The sequence below is a fragment of the Brassica rapa genome, chromosome A03, assembly GCF_000309985.2.
Source record: "Brassica rapa cultivar Chiifu-401-42 chromosome A03, CAAS_Brap_v3.01, whole genome shotgun sequence".
Lineage (NCBI taxonomy): Eukaryota > Viridiplantae > Streptophyta > Magnoliopsida > Brassicales > Brassicaceae > Brassica > Brassica rapa.
Window position 1 is genome coordinate 36501476 of NC_024797.2, and position 21391 is coordinate 36522866.

Below are 21391 nucleotides of genomic sequence, written 5' to 3' on the forward strand. Positions count from 1 at the left end.
CTTCCATTCTTCTTGTCTTCTTGTTTAAAATGTTATCTTATACTATGTTTTAAGAAAAAGTTTAAGTTAAATAAAAAAAATAAAAAAATTTGGTATTTAATTTTTTTTTTTTTAAGAACCCGTAAATAAGAGACTTGCAATGGAGCACATAAATTTTCGGGTCTCTTAATCGAGTCTCTTAATTAACTTTTACAACTAAAAAATATTAAAAAAAAAATAAGAGACCCATTTAGGATCTCTAGGATAATGATGCTCTTAGTTATTACACCATCAACGGAAAAATCTTTAATCCAAAATTGAAAAATATTTAGTTGCTTCTTTTTTGTGGGACCCGCTGTGCATGTCGTGGCGGCATATTAGCAATCTTTTCTTCGATAATTGAAACTGTTTATTTTTTACTCTCACATGTTTCTGAGAAATCTCCTGAAGCCTCTGGTGAGTGCTTAACGCTCTCGTCAGTTTTGAGTTATATTAATCTCATTACCATTTCTCGTTTTCTAAAGTCAGGTCTGACTATAAAATCCGAGTGTTGTCCCAAGACTGGCAGTGTGATAATATTGTTTTCTTTTTCTTTTCCATGTTCTTTGATTCGAGTGATTGTGGTTTCATGAACCATGATAATATTCTCTTGCATATTTGTTTTTTGAAAGTTGGGCTGTTTTTGCATGTCTGTTTTGTGATGTACTTGTCGTCTTATTTGATTCTGTGTTTGGAGCTTAAGGTTTGTTTGATTCTGCAACCTTAGTGTTGTTTTCTGAGGTGAAAGATCCCCGTTTTTTTCTTGCTGATGCGGTCTTTTTTCTTGTAATGAAAGATTCTTGATTTTGTTGTCCTCAGGTTATTTGCTTTGATTGATTAATTAAAATGTCTAGTTTTGTTACTGATTTGTGGTTGATTTACGATTTTCTGAGGATCTTTTTCTTATAATGGAGACGAGATTAGCTATAAGAAATCATCGTTGTCTAAAGTCCCTTTCATATCATAATCCCTTCAATTAAAAAGGTTCTCTTTCATTTTACAAAATCCTGTGTGTTTTTTACTTGTTTAAACTACACACTTGTCATTAACTATTTTTTTCTTCTGTAAATAGCGTTGATAGTTGAGTTGCATGTTAATTTTAACTCGTAATTTGTTTTAGCTCGTTGATCTAATTAAATGGAGTCTTTTTGTCTATTGATGTCAACTAATGTTTTTTTTCTCTATCAATTGATGTCAACTAATTCATAGGTCAAAGATGGGTGCATACTCGGTTACTTCACTCTTTGTGTCCTTCTTGGTGTTTTTCTCCGCTTCTTCTGAGAGCAATGACGGAACATTAAGAGTTGGCCTGAAAAAACTGAAGTTGGATCCTACCAATCGACTTGCCACACGCTTTGGTTCCAAGCAAGAAAAAGCCTTTCGATCTTCCTTAAAAGAGTTCCGTTCAAACGACAAGAATGCTGGAGATGCTGACATCGTTGCGTTGAAGAACTACTTGGATGCTCAATACTATGGTGAGATTGCTATCGGTACTCCACCACAGAAGTTCACAGTGATTTTCGACACGGGGAGCTCTAACCTTTGGGTACCATCAGGGAAATGTTATTTCTCGGTAAGCTTTTATTTTAGCATTTAGTTTACAATTGTTAAATGTGATTAGTTTAAGAGAAAACTTATTGTGTTGTTTACTTTATCTAGCTGTCTTGTTTCTTTCATTCCAAGTACAAGTCCTCGCGGTCAAGCACTTACAAGGAGAGTGGTACGTTTTCTCTTTTGATTCTTTCGTTTTGTGCTACTTAACCCTACATTAATAATTGATGTTGATAAGCTCTAAAATTGTATGTTCCAGGAAAACGTGCAGCAATCCATTACGGATCTGGATCCATCTCTGGTTTCTTCAGTTATGATGCTGTCACGGTTGGTGACTTAGTTGTCAAAAATCAGGTGAATTATATGTCCTACTCTTCTTTTAATGCTCATATTTTTTCTATCGATTTGACTTTACTTTCTGCATATTGCCTATGTTGTTTAGGAGTTTATTGAGGCAACCAGTGAGCCTGGTTTAACTTTCTTGGTGGCTAAGTTTGATGGTCTTCTTGGTCTTGGATTCCAAGAGATCTCTGTTGGAAACGCCACTCCTGTTTGGTATGCGTGCACTATTTTGGATTGTGGTTACTTACTTACACACACCCCCCATTAGTGACAACAGTTTTAAATTTCTTACAGGTACAATATGCTCAAGCAAGGTCTTATCAAGAAACCAGTGTTCTCATTTTGGCTTAACCGTGACACAAAGAGTGAAGAAGGCGGTGAACTTATATTTGGCGGTGTTGATCCAAAGCACTTCAAGGGAGAACACACATATGTTCCTGTTTCACGAAGGGGTTACTGGCAGGTTTGTTCTTTGTGTTATTATTCTTGATTTGCCACGAATGTTTATTAGTCAGATCTCATTTAAGTTATTATTTTGGTAATAGTTTGATATGGGTGAGGTTCTCATTGCCGGCAAATCTACTGGTACGTGTATTAGTTATCATATCGTGTATTCGTGTTACGTTCGTCCATATTAGTTATTGAAACATGATTCTCTTTTGTAACAGGATACTGTGGAAATGGTTGTACTGCAATAGCAGATTCTGGAACATCGTTACTTGCAGGGCCAACAGTAATCAACAATCGTCGAGGGTTCTTATAGAAATTTAGTTTGGTGGAATATATGCTTGATCTTTTTTTATTGGTTTTGCTAGGCTGTGATTGCCATGATAAATAAAGCTATCGGAGCATCTGGAGTTGTTAGCCAGCAATGCAAAACTGTTGTGGATCAGTATGGACAAACCATTTTGGATTTACTTTTGGCTAAGGTAAGAATATAATTAACTTGGTAAAAGATGAACTCAGAGAATCGGCGAGAACGCATGTCTGGATTCTGCATATAAAACTCTTTTTTTTTTCCTTTCAGGCTCAACCAAAGCATATCTGCTCAAAGATAGGTCTTTGCACATTCGATGGCACCCATGGGGTCAGGTAAATTCCCTATATCTATATACATAACAATACTATACACACGTTTTCGCAGTCTTCTTGTGTTTATTGACTGTTATTGTGTTATGTTTAGTATGGGGATTGAGTCAGTGGTGGAAAAGGAAAACACAAAGTCATCTAGCGGTCTCCGAGATGCTGGTTGTGCTCCATGTGAAATGGCAGTTATGTGGATACAAAGCCAGTTAATGCAGAACATGACTCAAAAGCGTATAGTGAACAACATTAATGACGTAAGAAGAACAAATGTCTATCACAATTTGTTCCTGAAATATAGCAATGAGATTCTTCTGTATTCTGGTCCTAAAATTCCCAAAACATTCTCAGATATGCGAACGCATGCCGAGTCCTAATGGAGAGTCTGCAGTCGACTGCTCACAACTCTCTAAAATGCCTACTGTTTCATTCACCATTGGAGGCAAAGTCTTTGATCTTTCTCCAGAAGAGGTACTTGTTTGAGAACATTTATGTTTGAGACTCGATGAGCCTTTTGTAGCATTCTGAACATATCTTGGCTGATATCTCGTTTGTGGGATTAATAGTACGTACTGAAGATTGGGGAAGGACCAGTGGCACAATGCATCAGTGGCTTTACTGCGCTCGACTTGCCTCCACCTCGTGGACCTCTCTGGTAAATTCTCTTGGCATAAAAAATAATATTTCTCAAGTATTAGATTCATCTAGGCTTTTGATTGTTTCAAATGTGATTTATGGATTCATTTGGCGTTTACATTTACAACTGTCAAATAAGTTTTGTTTAAAATGTTTTTGGTTGTTGAGAAAAACATACCTTAATTCTAAATCTAAATCTAAATCTAAATGGAAATGCAAACAAATATCATCTAAATCTTAACACTCTGAGTGTGAGATTCATCGAAATCTTGATTCTTGATTTTTGTGCCAGGATACTGGGAGATGTGTTTATGGGAAGATACCACACTGTCTTTGACTTTGGCAACGAGCAGGTTGGCTTCGCAGAAGCTGCGTAAACAAAGAACAACCTCAGTTCGGTTTCTTTTGTTATGTGTTTTATAAAAGCTTTTGTTGTGTGTTGTGATGTGAAACCTCTTTGCACTTGTTGACTGGTGTTAAACTATCTCCCTTCTCATCTGACTTGGGTTAAACTCTGTTTCTGTAGATATTTTGTTATGTGTTGTGATGTGAAACCTGTTTCCACTTGTTGACTTGAGTTAAACGCTCTCCCTTCTCATCTGTCTTGTTGTGTGAAACTCTGCTTGACTACTTCTGTTAATATTCCGATGCTAAGTTGAAGTGTTTCTGTTCTTCATCCGGTGATAAGTTGTTTTATCTACTTTTAATCCTGAAGCTAGTTATGATCAAAGCTGTTTAAGAATTTGAGATACGATTGCTATTGATTTATGCTCGACATTTTTTTTATATTATAAGATGTGTATAGCTTAGGTGTTTGCCATCAAAAAGGAAGACATGTTGAAAGTTTTGGAGATGCTTTTCTTTCTGCAAAAGACATTATATTTCTAACTCTTAAAGGTCATCTACACAACGAGAAGTTATGACATGTCTTTCTTTTTTTGTATGACACTTTGTTCATGTACATAACTACAAGAAATACCATTATAATTTGAAATTATTATAGTTATTTCATTACAGATAATTTATAGAAAATATAAAATTAAAGCAATTTTAGTAGATGATGCAGGAAAATTTAATTTAAATCAAACATAGAACGCGAAACATGGTAAATATTAGACCTGGGCAAAAATATTGGAACTGAATACCCGGACTAGAACAAGAGCCGAATCTGAGATTTACGGAGACCTATTCAAAATAAAATTTCTCAAACTTATATAAAGTTTTGTAAGAAATTTAGGAACAAAAAATAATAATTTAAATATTCTAGTTTTTATAATATATAATAAATTTTTATCTAAATCATAATAATTAAAATATATATGCATTTTAGTAGTCGTACGGTTCAACTTGACAAATAAACTTAACCCTAATACACACAGTTGTTTTTTTTGACCATAAGCTTATTTAAAAAACGGAGTTGGTTACCTTATAAGCCACATTTTGAGTTGTTTTAACATCTAGAGACACATTGGACTTTTGGGACACTTTAATTGGACAGCTGTCCTTTTTGTTACCTTTATGCCCTTAAGCCCAGTTAGTTGTGTTATGTGTGGTTAGGTTACTTTAACTCAGATCAAATGTAAACACTAAAGAGGTTTTGTCTTATGGATGGGTGTGTTTTAATCTGGGCCACAAGTTTAAAAGTGTCTAAAGAGATCTAACGGCTGTGAGTAGTGTACGATGTTTTTGCTTTAATAACGATAAAGATGGCGACGTGCATTTATGACCAGCTCGTTTCTTACTTTTGTCTTCGGCTGTAGCGACGTCAGAGATTTGCAAAGACGTTTTTTTTTGGTGAGATTCAAGGAATTTTCTTGAGTTATTACGAGTTAAGCTAAATGTGTAAGCTCATGATGTTCATCTTGTATTGTTGCAGGTTCTAATCATGGAGGAACAATGTATGGTTATTTGTGGAGGAGCTAGCTGGGATTTCGTTATTGACAAGAGGCAGATGGCGAGGCTTGTGCCGTTGTACGAGGGAATCAGTTTGCTTGAGCTGGAAGGAAACGTGTTGAAGGAGTTCAGGGTTCAAGAGGGTGATTTCAAAGTGTCGCTCAGTTATTGGCCACCAACGAGCTACGAGCTTGCGACAGGACTTAAAACACCGCCTGCTTTGCTGACTAGTGATGGTGGTATACGTTATTTCCTGGAGCATATGAAGGTGAGGGGAGCAATGAACCTGTTTGCTAAGTTTGAGAAGGTTGAAAAGCAGAAAGGGAGTGACCACATAGATGATTCTGGTATGGGTTGCGTGACTCCTGCAAAGATAATAAGGAAAGAATCTTTCGTCGGTAGTGGGGTGTCCAAAGAAGCATGTGCTTCAACAGGCGTTTCGAAAGTAGATGTTGTTAACCTCGAAGATGAAGAGTTTGTCCGGGAGGTTGAGAAGGTGGAAGAGAAAATAAAATCTCGAAGCAAGCAGAAGAGAGAATCTGAACAAGGACGCGGAAGTCAAAGCTCAGGGGGAACTGTGGATGGGAGTGGAGATGTGGATGAGAGTGACATCAGACCCCGTAGTTATGACAAAGAGTTCTGGAGTCCACTGCTAAAAGGAGACTTTGGAGGTTCCTATGCGGTTGATGTAGTCTACAATGCAGATGAAATTGTTTCTGGTTTGACAAAGAATGATGGACCTCGAACTTACATGTGCACAACAAACAATGCATTCGATCACATGGTTGAAGTTGGCGGAACAAGCAGTGGAAAATCTCCCAAAGCCGAGAACTTTCAAGACAGCAACCCGTGGTTTGGGAATGGTGCGGAAGCCACTGATGTGGGCTCTGGTAGAAAACCGTGTCAGAGGAAGCTTGAAGAGATTGATGATGAAGAGTTTGATATTCCTCCAATGTTTGATGATACAAACTATGATGCTGCTGAGATACTTGACATGGATGTGGATGAAGATGATGGAAAGATATATGTTGGGAAAGTATTTGGCAGCAAAGAAGATTGTCAGATAGCATTAGCTATTTATGCGATTAAACATCAGTTCCATTTCAAACAGACAAGAACGAAGGTGAACTCGTTTGTTATGGAATGTCCAGATGAACATTGTGATTGGCGTGTGACAGCACATGAGGTGAGGGGCTGTGAGTATTATGAAATTCGGAAGGCTCAACTTGATCATCTGTGTCCTTATGAGTCAAGGATGGGATACAAAAGCAAAGCCATATCCCGTGTGATTGTTGCTGTCTATAAGTCCAAGTTTGGTGAACCGGGGAAAGGTCCAGTGCCTCGCGAGTTGCAGAAGCTTGTTCTGGAGGATCTTCGCATTATTGCATCTTATATGAAGTGCTACAGAGCTAAAGAGAAAGCTGTTATTGGTATTAGAGGTACAGATGAGGATGCTTATAGTAAACTCCCTGAGTATTTATACATGTTGAAGCTAGCAAATCCGGGGACTGTTGCTGACATTGAGACAGAGGCAGATGATGATGGTGATGAGCGTTTTTTGTATTTGTTCCTAGCCTTTGGTGCGTCTATTGCTGGGTTTAAGAAGCTGAGGCCTGTGCTTGTGATTGATGGAACACATTTAGGAGGTAAATATAAAGGGGTGTTGCTGACAGCTAGTGGGCAGGATGCTAATTTCCATATCTTCCCGCTGGCTTTTGGAGTTGTAGATGCAGAGAACGAAGAAGCGTGGACATGGTTCCTGCAAAAAGTTGAACGCATCTTAGCTGACTCCCCACAGCTGGCTATTGTATCTGATCGTGCTTCAAGTATTGCGACAGCTGTGGCACGAGTTTATCCTATGGCTCACCACGGGGCGTGCATCGTGCATCTGGCCCGTAATGTGAATTCTCGCTTTTCAAGCAAAGGACTAGCGAAACTGGTAACTGCAGCAGCAATGGCACATAGGCCTCGGGAGTACAAGGAGCTATACAGCAAGATCAGAGCTACGAATAGTGCCTGCGGAGTTTATTTGGGAAATATAGGAGTTTCACATTGGTCAATGGCAGAATTCAGGGGTAACCGCTATAATATTATGACGAGCAACATAGCAGAGCAGTTGAACAAAGCTTTGTTGGAAGGAAGAAACAGAACTATAACAGAGCTAATTATGTTCATTCAACGGATGATGACGCGATGGTTTTGTGCAAGGAGGAAGAAAGCAGAGAAGCACCGAGGTCTGGTAAGCATAGAGGTGTAAGAGATGACGAGTAATATGGCCACAGTTAAGGAGAGCAAAATTCACTCTGTCTCGAGTTGGTGCACTTCTATCGTGGGGAAGTTTGAAGCAAAGGATCAAGTTATGCTCGATGAGAAGAAATGTTCGTGCAAGTATTTTGAGAATATTAAAATTCTGTGCGGCCATGCTATGATTGCAACAGATAAAATATGGCTGCCGCATACAACTTTGGTTGGTCATTGTTACAGGACAACAACATGGAGAGACACATATGCTGGTGCGATATACCCTGAAGGTAATCCCCGAGACGTGGACATTCCAGAGGATGTGAGAGAGTGTTCTTTGCTACCCCTTTTGACAAAGAGACCAGCAGGACGCCGTAGGAAAAACATGATTCCTTCTACTGGAAAATTCCCGGTAAGTGTTATAGTGTGGTTTAGATAAAGAGAAGAATTGTTGTTTGTTGTAGGAGTAGATTGCGATTGACCAAGTACGTTATTGTGGCAGGTACCTAAGAAGAAGAAACTAGTTCCAAACAAGTGTGGAAGGTGCAGGTGTGAAGGACACAACAGGACAAACTACACTAACCCCATATAGGTGAGAGTTGAAAGCGTGAAGAGAGGTTCTTGATTTAAGAGAATCCTGGTTCTGGTTTGTTGAAGGGAAACATTAGTGGTGAATGTGCTTGATTTTACGTTTTTCTTGTGTTATGACCTTAAAACAATAATCTCAAACAATAATGAGGTTGGCTTTTGGTTTCAGTTTCAAGTGTGACAGTCGTTTAACGTCCATTTATGGGTGTAAACAAAAATAATTTTTAGATCAATCTACGTTTGTGGTAGTCGATTATTTGTTGTATCTAAACAAATCAAGTTTTAGGTGGTTAATACAATGTGACATTTGACTAAAATGGGGGATAGTGCAAACTATTATCTGTTTATAAAGAAGATTAGAATCTCGTAACAATGATAGAGCATTGTGTTGAGATGCTGCGTGAACTAGGATAAGTGTCTGTGTGTTTTCTGTTTTCAACCATAAACCGAGTTGTGGCTGGAGTCCCTGTGGATGCATGTTTTGTGGTCAACTTAGTTTAGTGGATGACATAGTCTTGCTGAGCGAGCATAATAGTAGCTGAACATACATAACATAATGAACTAACATACATAACAGAAAATAATGAAACATGTTTTGGGAATAGAAGTCTCCTACTAGATAAGCGTTTGAGTGCTGAATACATATTAAGACCTTCTCTAGGAAGGAGGCCAAAGGAAGTCTAAGATGCATGTGGCTGAGTTGTGGCTGGAGTCCCTGTGGATGCATGTTTTGTGGTCAGCTTAGTTTAGTGGATGACATAGTCTTGCTGAGCGAGCATAACAGTGGCTGAACATACATAACATAATGAACTAACGTACATAACAGAAAAGAATGAAACATGTTTTGGGAATAGAAGTCTCCTACTAGATAAGCGTTTGAGTACTGAATACATATTAAGACCTTCTCTAGGAAGGAGGCCAAAGGAAGTCTAAGATGACAGATAGTAGAATATTACAAAAGGGGCTTAAAATCACTCCTTTGAAGGAGGAGAAACCACTAGCACCGAGACTAACTTAGTTGATTAACCGCAGAAAATATAGCAGAGAAATATAAAACATAGAGTAGCTGTGAGAAACTAGCAATCTAGTTGAGTGGTGGGTGGTAGGCAGGAAGGACAATTGACTTGTAGACATCCAGGGTGTATTGTTTGCGGAGGTCGTCAACGTTTTCATCGATTAAAGAAAAAATGTTAGGCTCCGGGTCGCCATGTGCATGCATCTCCAAGAACTTCACACTAACTGGCCCGCAGTCACCAGAACGCTGGTTGATGTAGAGATCTGGTATTCGGTTCCAAGCAAAAGGAGATAGATGGCGGAACTGCGTTAGTTGTGGATCAGCAAACCGCTTGATGAGGTATGGCAGAGACGTTGTAACTGGTTCCATAAATTTCTCCACCTTGCTATCCGAATACAAAGTTGGGTTGGAGTCCAATATTTCAACAAGTCCCACGTCGAGATTGATAGCAAGACCAACCCAATGACGATCTTTCCAAATCATGGGTGTGTACACAGTCGTAACATCCTCCATCCATTTCTTCCCTGGAGTAGTGATGAAATCTGAGATGCGCTTATCCCACTGAAATGTGTCTTTGATTCTAGCGGCTTTGAACTGTCTCCATTTTTGCTGAATAATGGACGTCAGATGCGGAGTAGAAAAGAGGAGGTTCTCTCCCTGGAGAAGTTGGGCGTGCCTCTCAGCTAGCATGTACATCAAAATCTCAATATGCTGAAAAAATGAAACCAAGGATCGAGTATCAAGCACATGGAATAATTACAAGGTTGAAATCAAAGAAATAATTACAAGATTATGTAGGAGTGCACATACGTAGGTGGTGGTCCAATGTGTTGGTACAGATAATTATAGTAAGAGTTTGTTGGAGAAGACGAACTTCGAGGGCGTGATGTGGAAGCAGTGGAAAATGCAAGATTAAATTCAAAGAAATAGTGGGAAAATGTATAAGAAATGTAAAGGTAGAGGATTTTGTACACATTCTTCGCTGAGGAAATCGTGTCATGGAAAAGCTCCCATATCTGCAAGGGAAGGGGAGATATCAATCTCTGCGATGGCACCATAGGACAGCGTAAGAGTTCATTGGCTAAGTGCAACTCCGCATCAGAAGGAGTGTGCGCTAGAGCTTCTCTTGCAGGGGAAGAGTCACTTAGTTCCATAACTTCAGATTCGTTTTGACCTCCCTGTTAAATACAACAGCCATTCAGTTGATGAAGTCTTCTTTTAACGGAGTAGTAAAGGTATCTTAAGGGGTGGATTACCTGGTGGTTTTCCACATGAGAGTTGTGGTGTGGAGTGCGGCTTGATGAGGCGGTAGCTGTAAAAGCATTGACGGAAGTAGCGTGTTGAGCAAAACCTGATCCAGTGTCGGTACTCTTGGTTGGAGATGGGCTAGGTGTTAAATGGGGACGTGTGATAGGAGATAAAGGAGGTTGAGGGGAAAAGAAAGTCCCGGACCATCATCAGCGGGTGTTAGGTCATAGATAGGCTCAAAGTTTTCAAGACTCTGGTAGAGTAAGTGGTGGAAAGGAGGGGTGTTGGGGTGATCACTCGCATCATAAATCACACCCCTTCGTGCCAGTGAAGTCGTTGGGGGTGGCTACGGGCAGTTCCGGCGTGGTGTGCACCGGTGAGGTATGGACAGGTGAAACATGGAGGAGTGACGGCAAAGTAAACGGGGAGATGTGAATTGGGTATTTACGTTCAGGTGACGGCGAATTCTGGACGGGTGAGCTGGGGTCAGGTGATTTGTGGATGGGCGAGATGTGGTCAGGGGATTTTTGGATGGGTGAGCAGTGGTCAGGTGATTTCTGTGTAAGCGGTTCGCTATCTTGTATGTTGTCTACATTTGAGCGATGATGTTGAACAGCGTACTGGCTGAGTATTGGTGACTGGCACGAGGTATCATCTTCGTGATGCAGAGGACTTGACATCTGAGACATGGGCATTTTGCGACAATGTTAATGGCATAACATTTTGCGTCAATGTTAATTGAGATATAGGTATTAATATGGTTACCGTGTTGTTGCGTGGAGAATCAGTGGGCTGAAGAGTTGAATGAGTTTGACTTTTCTGACGGCGTCTCTTTTTGAACTTCTTCATACGAGGTAGCAGAGAGGCTTCTCTCGAGCGTTTGGTGTGAGGACGTTGTTTAAGTTTTTCAATCATCTCGAGCAACCTCTTTTGCTCATTTTGAACAGCTGTAACTTGGCTAGAAAGCTCGGTGATAGTCTCCAAAATCTCCTCGTAGGACTTGCTTGACGTAGACCCATTACGGACAAAGTAGTTGCTGATGCGTCTCTGCTTCCGGGCTGTTGATGTTTTCCTGGTACTACGGTTTGGCTGTAGAGGCTTTGTTCTTTCCAGTGTGTTTCGGTTTGAGGGCTTTCTTGTGGACTGGTTTCTCTTCGACCGTTGGAGGAGGGATGAGAGGCAAAGAAGTATCTCTCCCTGGCCACATCGACTTTCTGAAAGGTCGTTTGTCAGCTATGAGTTCCTCCATGTAAGCTAATCTTTCATCGTTGACTATGTCTGGCCACACTCCCCATCCAGGATCTGCTTGTCTCTCGATTGGTATGATTGGTGTCACGAAAAGCTGAAAATACCAAACATGACACTTTTGTTGTTACTAAATGATAGAGAGTGACAGAACAATAAAAAAGAGTAATCTTGGGGACTCACATTTTCTTCAGCTTCAATTGTTAGTACGTCATTGATGTTGATCGAGGGGTGGTCCGGGAGATGGTCTTCTTCGAGTTCCATGATTGTGAGAGAGCTGTGGGGAGCTGGGATTATTTTCAGAAGCTTTGGAATAGCACGGAACGCAACCAACTGTAGGACAAGTGAGAACCCCATTTGGTGTAGCGTTTCTTGCTTAAGACCCCGAACAAGGGAGCTAGGATCTTCTCCTTGTTGAGGTTTCATGCAAGCAAGTGTCTTGCAAAAAGACTCTCTGCCCCAAGGGAATTGGAAAAAAGTTTCCAGATTATCAACCATTTGAACATATTTGAACGTGGGTCGGGGAGTTTGTTGGTGAGCGATAAGAACACCATCTACAATCAAGATTAACGCCAAACGGACCTTCCTCCACTCATCCATATTCGTCTCTGTCTCGAGCATGTGTCGTATATCAGCACAAGTTGTGAGTTCATGTTTACCAATAAGCTTCTTCCATATCTTATCCTTCGATGCTTGATTCCGCTTGTTTTTAGGTGGGAGATGGCCAACAGGAAAGGCACCGCAAGGCAGACCAGTGATGGTGCCAAATTCTTGAAGGCCGAATCGCAAAGGTTGACCTGAAAAGGCAGTCCATAGGGTGTGTGGATCATCAACTAGCAGCTGTCGAGAGAGTAAAGAGTGAATCAGTTTGCAAGAGACAGGGCATTGACGTGCCGGCAGGTCAAACAACTTCCCAAAACACGAATCTCTAATCGTCTTGAACTCAGAAGTGCCGCGGAGAACATCATGGACGAATGCGAGCAGGTCTGGTTTGGAGTAAATATTGAGGCGATGGACGGGGAATCTATCGGTCGCAAACAGCCTCTGAGGGAGACGGTTGTCTAGTTCATTGTCTCCTAACAATGGTAACCAAAGTAAAGTATGAATATAAGAAGAAAGGAAGGAGAACATATCTAGAAATTCGAAAATCGACAAAAAAAAAGTTCATTGAATAAAGTCGTATACAATAAGAGAAATCGGAAATCGAAAGGTTTTAGGAATAGATCTATGAAATCTGGAGAAGATTTAAGAGGACAACTAACCTTGCATGTCGGAGAGCCGATGAACACGGAGGTGATATGACGGAGTCTCAGAGTCTCGGAGTCTCGAAGTCTCGTAGTCTCAAAGTCTCAAACCCAGAAGTCTCGGAGTAAAACCCATAAGTCTCGAACATGGAGCCAATGAACACGGAATGTAGGAGTAGGAGATCTAGGGTTCCGGTGGCTAGAAGAGAAAGATGAGAATAGAATGGGTGAGTCTGAGATCTAGAGTAAAATTCACACGTGTGAGACAGATTGTGAGCGTAACTCCTTTTGTGATTGAAACACGAAGAGAAACCGTAGTCTGGTTAGTCTTAGGGGTTTTTGTCTCTTTACTCATACCTAATGTGTGTCTAATATCAAATGTGTCCCCATCAGTAATTGATAACTGAATAAGTGTCTTAAGCGTTAAAATTCTCTAAAAAACGTCGTTCCAGAAATAGGGTGAGCAGGGAGGAGTAAAACTGAGGCGGAAAGAGGCTGTCACGTGAAGGTGAACGGTATCCGGATAATTTATCTAAAATATTTGAAATAATCCAAAATATAAATTTTTTTATCATAATCGTTATAATTATTCGATACTTTACCAAAATATCTGATATTTAATCCAAATTAAATATCTGAAATAATAGAACTAAAATAGAAACTAAATGAAAACCAAAAATTTTATGTTTTTTATTTCTAGTTTTTCTATCCGAACCAAACCCAATTCGAAACTATCCGAACCGAAAATAAGTTGGTGGTAAATGGTTTCTCTAGTCTCTTATACGAATTACCCGATATCCAAAATATCCTAACCCATACTCGAAAAGCCCTGCCTAGTAAATATATACAATAGACTAAACCGCACGATCATTCGTATACTAATTACCTAAATAAATCGAAATGTACTATACTCTTCTCATTTTGTGTCTATCTTATTTTTTAGTTTTTTTTTTTTGACAACAAAAAGATTACAGACTCATATAGACCCTGTAAACCAAGGTGGTAACTCTGAATCCATGTGTACGACGAAAGACGGTTGTTGCCGAGCACTACGTGCCAAACTATCCGCCCTTGTATTCTCCGGCCTAGGTACATGAACAATATATGAGTTGACGAAACTTCTTCTCAGCAGCTTAATATCTTGCAGGTAGCTTTCAAATCCTGGCCATTCCCCTGGTTCTGAAACCATCTTAACCAATTGAGAACAATCCGTTGCAAACGTAACCTGAAACTGTCTTAAGTTTCTCATGCATTCCATTGCCCAAATTAATGTCTCCATCTCCGCATGAAGCGGTGAAAGACATGCCCTTAAATTTCTTGCTCCTAGTAAACCATCAAACCCTGGTAATGTATTGAGCCAACCTTGCCCTGAAAATAGATCGTTATCTTTCCAAGAACCATCTGTGAAACACCATCTTCCTGTGGTTCCTACGTTAGGCCTAACATGTACTTCTTGTGCACACCTGTTGTTACTAACATGTGCCTCAGCCCAAAGTGTTGATTCGACTTCTGCTAATCGAAGTGTTTCCTTGGGATCAATATCAAGGTTACTGAATACTTTATTGTTCCGACCCTTCCAAATGTACCATAGTATCTATACAAACTGATGATTCTCCATCTTTGGATTAACTCTCCAAAATAGATGGTCCACATTAGTAAAAAGAGAGCCAATAGGAAAAAAATCCGGATTTGATGGCATTTTAGATAGTGTCCAGACTTGACGAGCTGGAGGACATTAAAAAAATACATGGTTTATTGATTCATCCGGATCACCACACCGTGCACAGCACGTATCTCCTTGTATTCCTCTTGCTCTAAGATTTTTCGTTACCGCTATACAACCTGATATCAACTGCCATAAAAAATGCTTTAACTTTGAAGGACACCTCACGTTCCAGCAGAAAGCTTTAAGTATATCAACATTGGGCCCATAAAATTCTGGTAGTTTTTCCTTATCAGGATAAATCCTTTCCACTTGGTACCCTGATTGTTCCGTGCATTTCCCATTCTTGGTGAAATGCCATCCATTCCTATCTTCCATCCGATTTCTACACAATTGTATACTTTCGATTATTTTTGCATCATGTGGATCCACCAAATCCCTAATTGCCTGTAAATTCCATGTGCGGGATTCCGAGTTAATGTGAGAATCCACTGTGAGCTCCGGGTAACTATTATGAAGGTTTTTGTTAGCTGGTCTCGGGCGAGTGGATGGTTCCATACTGAAATAGATGATCATGTTCCCACCCTTTTAATTAGTCATTTACAAACCTGAGATCTAGCAGAAGTAATACTCCTCCAGCCATATGACGGGGAATATGAGCGAATCGGATCCAGGGGTGAAGCATTCCTGTAATATCGTCCTTTAAAAACTCGAGAAAAAAAGAGAATTTGGCTTCTCGATCAGCCGCCACAATTGCTTTCCAACCATTGCCGTATTAAAATCAGTCAAGTCGTTAAAACCTAACCCACCATTATCCTTATGGACACACAATTTATCTCATGATTTCCAATGCATACCTCTTGTACTACCTTCTGGACTCCACCAAAACTGCGCAACAGCACCCGTTAGCTTCTTCACAGTCGTTTTTGGTAACCGATACACAGACATCACATGGTTTGGCAGAGCCGTAATCATTGATTTAATAATCAGCTCCTTGCCCCCCTTAGTAAAAAATCTGAAAGTCCATCCATTAACAATATTATTTAACCGCTCTTGTACGAATCCAAACACTTGTACCTTAGAACTTCCTAGGCTTTCGGGCAAGCCTAAATAAGATCCCATTCCACCTAAATTCTGAATTCCCAAGATGTCCCTCAATTCTTGACGACTATCTTCATCAATCTTATTTCCAAATTGAATTGAGGATTTCTGGAAATTTATTTGTTGTCTAGAGACGGTCTCATATTCCTTTAGAATCCTGAGTATAGTTTGACACTCTTCCTTGTTTGCCTTACAAAAGAACAAACTATCATCTGCGAATAACAAATGAGAGATTGCAGGGCAAGCTCTCACCACTTTCATACCAGTTAATCGTTTCATCAGTTCCGCCTTTTTAATATTTGAAATTGATGCCTCCGTACACATGATAAATAAGTAAGGGGATAAAGGATCGCCTTGGCGTAATCCCCGCTGGGGAATAATTAGACATTGTGGCTGCCCATTGAGAAGCACCCTATATTGAACCGAAGAGACACACTCTCGCATTAATTTAATCCAATGAGGAGCAAAACCCATTTTTTGAAGGAGAGCCTCAATAAAATTCCACTGTATCCGATCATATGCCTTACTCATATCTGTTTTTATTACCATAAACTTATTTTGACAAGACTTATTGGCTCTCAAACTATGAAATATTTCCTGCGCGACAAGAATATTATCCGAAATTAACATTCCTGCCACAAAAGCCGATTGTGTCTCTGAAATTAGTTTGGGAAGACAAATTTTTAGCTTTTGACACAAAACCTTCGAAATTATTTTATAGCCCACATTACAAAGATTTATCGGTCTCAGTTCCGTCATCCTTGTCGGTCTCTCCACTTTTGGGATCATACAAATATTAGTTATGTTCAGCCTTGGATCCAAATCACCTGATACCAAAAAATTATTCACCAGCTCGACCACATCCTTTTTGATAACATGCCTGGAATGCTGAAAAAAAATATTCCATCCGGTCTTGGCGCTTTCTCCGGATGCATCATAAATAAAGCTTGTCTCACCTCTTCCTCCGTTGCTAACTGCAATAACCTTTGATTCATCTGATGAGAAATTGATGGTCCTATCTCCTCCAAGAAACTATCAAACTCCGTAGGATTAGTAGAATTAAACAAACCATCAAAATAATCTACCACCACCTTTTCAACACCGTTCTCATCTGTGATCCAATTACCCGCATCATCATGGAGGCCCACTATTTTATTTCGGATTCGACGTTGCTTTGTTAGAGCATAATAAAACTTAGTATTCAAATCTCCGGATGAATACCACATATTTCGACTCTTCTGATGCCAATACTCCTCCTCATCCTTATAGGCCTCCTGTAATTTCCTGGAAATCTCAATAATATCCTCTTAGGATCTATTGTTATCTGTTTGTACATCATCCAAAGCTTGTTGAAGATTCTGAATTTTTTCGTTCCCATAAGGTTGATTGTCGCCATGAAGATATTTCATGTCGACAATTATTAATTTTGGTAATAAAATCCCCTGGTTGGCCCTCCTGATTTTCTGTCCAACCCGACACAATTGATTCCATAAGCCTCGCCTGACCTATCCACCGCTTATCAAACCTGAACTGACCTCTTTTTTTCCTTGATAATTTATCTTCCAGAAAAGCAATCACCGGTCGATGATCCGATCCCACCATCTTCAAATATTCTGTGTATAGAAAATGGGAAGAGTGTATGCCATTCCTCATTAGCCAAGGCTCTATCCAGTCGACATCTAACCGTTACAGCTTCTTTTTTTTTACCTCTTCGTCCCTGCCATGACATTTTATTACCACGAGCCGGGAATTCTAATAGTTCACTATTCCTTATCATATTGTTGAAAGGGATAAAGGACGTCGCACATCTTAGAGATCCTCCAACTTTTTCGTGATTCCCCGTAATTTCGTTTAGATCGCCTATAATAAACCAGGGCTCCGATCTAGCTAAACCATATCGGGTTAACCTTTCCCATACATGATCTCTCAAACTTTGATCCGGCTCTCCATATACAAAAGTAAGGAATACTTGTTTCCCTTTGGCCATCGCCTCGACATCTATCATTCTATTGTTAGAATATAATATTTTAACTTGGTACTCATTATTATAAAAAAGGGCTAAACCGCCACTTCTCCCAATTGGATCCACCGTAACCAGAGTATCATAACGAAAATGTGATTGAAAACCTTGTACGAATCCAAAATCATGTTTCGTTTCTGATAAAAACAAAAAGTCTGGTTTATGTTTATGCCATGTTTCTCGAAGATAACTTATTATCCAATGACTTCCAAAACCTCTGCAATTCCAACTTAATATTTTCATATATAAATCTGCTCATATTGCTCTACCGAGCCAGAAGATTGGAGTTTAATGATACCCAGCAATCTTAGAATCTCCAGGTTCCAAAAACCAGTAAATCACAATCAATCTTGTGAGAGATACGATCTATCATATGAGGAACCCCATTGAAACCCATTATTCCTTTTTTCAATCATCAGAATACGGACATAAAGCTTCTTTGCAGACCCATTAACATGAAAGTACGATTCAATAAGCCCATTTAATCCTGAACCAATATTTTGCGTAATGTTTCCCAAGCACCATTTCAAGTAATCGAAAGAATAGATTAAAATTAGAAAATACTTGTGTTCTAGAAAGATTTGTGCCACCAATAAATATAACGCACCATTCTGAACAAATGCTAAGTCGTGTTCTTTATATTGATCTGATAAACCATATGTAATCCCCAAAGCAAAGAAACCAAATGCATTTACTATATTCCCAACTATACCTTTCAACTCCCAACTCCTCAAAAGCCATACGTGCACCAGCTTTCCACACCAAAGCAGATTCAGTACAGTAAACAGGGAACCAGTAATAGGCCACCACACACATCCATGATGCCAAACCAAAAAAGCCAAGCCTTCTCCGTAATATAAAACTTTTACGTATACTCCAAGGAACCACCATAAACTCAAGAAACCATTATTATTCCAAGTCTTATTAAGAATCAAAAGAAACATAACAACTCCAACTTCCCCCACCCTCTTAAAACCAACTAAGTCTCCAATAGCAAAGCAATGTATTAAAATAAATAAAAGACAACCCCCATAAACCAATTCCATCTCACGTAGCCACTCTGTAAGTAAATCCTGATTCATAATCCTTAGAATTTAAGATTCACCGGTTTTGGGTTTGAAGGACCCTTGCTCTCCGTTGGTTTGCCACTATCACCATGACGAGTTCCTACCTTGGCAGCTGCTCTCTTGCGTGGGGAGAGTAGCGCACTTGCCATCCTCATCTTGTTACTTCCCGCAGTGCTTATAGGAGGCTTAGCCAACCTCTTACGGTTACTCTGCCTCGTCGCCACCGCCCCTGCCGCCATATCTTTATCAGCATCATCATCTCCGCTCACTAACTCTTCTTCCTCCTGAGTATGAACATACTTGTGCTGAACTTCAGAAGCTTGCTCGGCTTCTTCCTCCGAAAGAGTCTGAAACTCCTCTTCTGCCTCCACCTCCACCCCACTCTCCAAGATGGTAGCGTTAATAGCCTCTAGTTCCATATCAATATCCTCTGCCATATAATCCTGCTTCTCCATCATTCCCTGAAGCGTAATTAATCCCTTCTCCGCCTCACCAGCCTCCAAAATCACCTCTGATCCCTCCGCCTGGTCTTAGCTCATTCAAGTTGAAAGCTCTTAATCTCTCCATCTTCCCATGCTTCAGGAGCTGGAACCCTCTGACGTAGATCATCCCTTGATTGTTCTGAAGAGGGTCTAATACGCGACTCCTGATCACCAAATCCCCCACCTGTAACTCCATGTCTTCCATCATCTCTCCGCGTATTTTTGTACCCCGAGCCCTCACCTTCACCTCTGTAGCCATGGTGAGGTGGAGGCTTCCTAGATCCCCGCTCAGCTACCTTGACCCACTTTGAATCTGCTGCGTCAACCATTTTGCCCTTGCCCTTCCCATAGTACTCTCGACTCTCTCTCCTTGTGCTGTTGACCCGTATGCCCCCCGTTGATGACCACACCCTTGTAACTAAGAGCTCGCTCCTCATGCTTCGTACTATCAGACCATCCCTCAATGCCTTCTCTTATCTCCCTCCTGCGCTCTAGACTCGCCTTTGCATTCTTCTCATCAAGTGGACACAGTTCCTCTTTATGACAAAGACTCCCGCAAAGCTTGCAAAATACAAAAAGTTTTACATATCGCAGAGACACCGCTGCTTCCTCGCCGTCATAAAATTCCCCTCCTTTGAAGTCCACCGTCGTCTCAAAGCACAGCTCCTTGAAGGCGTCAACCACTACTTGGACCCGCTTAAGCGTCACATCAACCGCAACCACCCTCCCCAAAGCTCCACCAATACTCTCAAACCGTCCTAAACTCCAGCGGGAGTCCAATGACTCGTACCCAGAACTTGATTTCCGAAGGAAAAGACTTGGACTGTTTAGGTTGCCACCTTGCCAAGGAAAGCATCCAGTAATCAAAATGAAAAGGCTGCTGGTTCAACACCGCTTCAAGCTCCTCCTCCGTCTTAAAGTCAAAACGGAATTTTCCAAAACCCAAATCACTACCGGTAACCCTGTCCTCCAGTTTCCAAATCTTTGGAAGATTTGTGAACAACGCCTTCATTTCCTGCTACTCCAGATTCATACATCTCCCTATCAACGTCTTGGAGTAGGTCTTGATCAATGCGGAATTGTTAAAATGCGCCACCGAGATCTTCAGTCTCTTACGCATGCCCTCCCCATTCTTCTGCTCCTCACCGTGGCTCAACAGTTGACTCTGTGTCACAATCACAAAAAAAATTCAACTTTTTAAACTTGACAATGATACTCCAAAGAGACGCATCTATCATTCTTTTATGTTGATCCCAATTTTCCATATAGTCCTTCATCAGATCTTCCTCTGTGATTTGATACTCTCCGAGTTCAATCCCCAAAGAAACCATAATATCCAAGCCCCAAATCCTTGATACCGGAGATCAATCTCCAAGATGTATAAGAAGGAAAATAAGGATTCAGAATCGAAAATACAACCTGGAAAGATCCATAGTTCCGTTTTGATGATTTGTGGACTCCATCTCCATTGAGTACCGATCTGAAAATCCTTAAGCGCCTGCAGATCCCCTTTTTGATTCCCAAAACGATCCCCAATCGAGCCGAGTAAATGCCTTGATTCCCATAATCCATCTTGTGATCCTGATAGATCACAACAACCCAATCATCTTCTCCAATTCCCGGATCCCATCGTCGCGAAATCATCAAACCCTAAATCGCCATTTTCATCGCCGTGAAGAGAGAGAGGAAAACCGTTTTTTTTAAATTACAAGTGGATGTCTCATCTTATTTTTTAGTAAGATACTCATCATCAATGTAGTTATATATATTTATTTTCTTTAGTTTTTCATTTTGTGTCTCATCTTATTTTTATACAAAAATATATAATAACATCATCAGTATAAAATACAGATTTATTTCCAAAAGCATATAATTCAAAAAAATTTAGATATAAAAACCACAAAGGTAAATAACCTAAGTTTAAAATTTAATTTCACAAATTTCATAAATTTAA

The 21391-nt window shown here is 40.1% G+C and overlaps 2 protein-coding genes across 3 annotated transcripts; one reads left to right on the top strand and one right to left on the bottom strand.

Annotated features, from left to right (window-relative positions):
• The first annotated feature begins 341 nt into the window (after positions 1-341).
• On the top strand, positions 342-4230 carry LOC103848160 (aspartic proteinase A2). Of its 2 annotated transcripts, none has more exons than XM_009125118.2 (14): positions 342-435; positions 1228-1591; positions 1678-1738; positions 1829-1923; positions 2012-2124; positions 2206-2374; positions 2457-2496; positions 2580-2644; positions 2727-2840; positions 2939-3003; positions 3095-3251; positions 3346-3465; positions 3561-3649; positions 3923-4230. In XM_009125118.2, exons 2-14 carry the CDS (start codon positions 1235-1237, stop codon positions 4005-4007), a joined length of 1530 nt encoding a protein of 509 aa, XP_009123366.1. In that variant the 5' UTR covers positions 342-435; positions 1228-1234; the 3' UTR covers positions 4008-4230. The 2 variants fall into 2 exon arrangements, with proteins under 2 accessions (XP_009123366.1, XP_009123367.1); XM_009125119.1 differs by having other exon boundaries at positions 421-507.
• Positions 4231-11693: 7463 nt separating this feature from the next.
• Positions 11694-15742, bottom strand: LOC103848215. The gene is made up of 3 exons (XM_009125171.2): positions 15625-15742; positions 12044-12936; positions 11694-11957 (listed from the first exon to the last, which is right to left on the bottom strand). Exons 1-3 carry the CDS (start codon positions 15740-15742, stop codon positions 11694-11696), a joined length of 1275 nt encoding a protein of 424 aa, XP_009123419.2.
• Positions 15743-21391: the final 5649 nt, after the last annotated feature.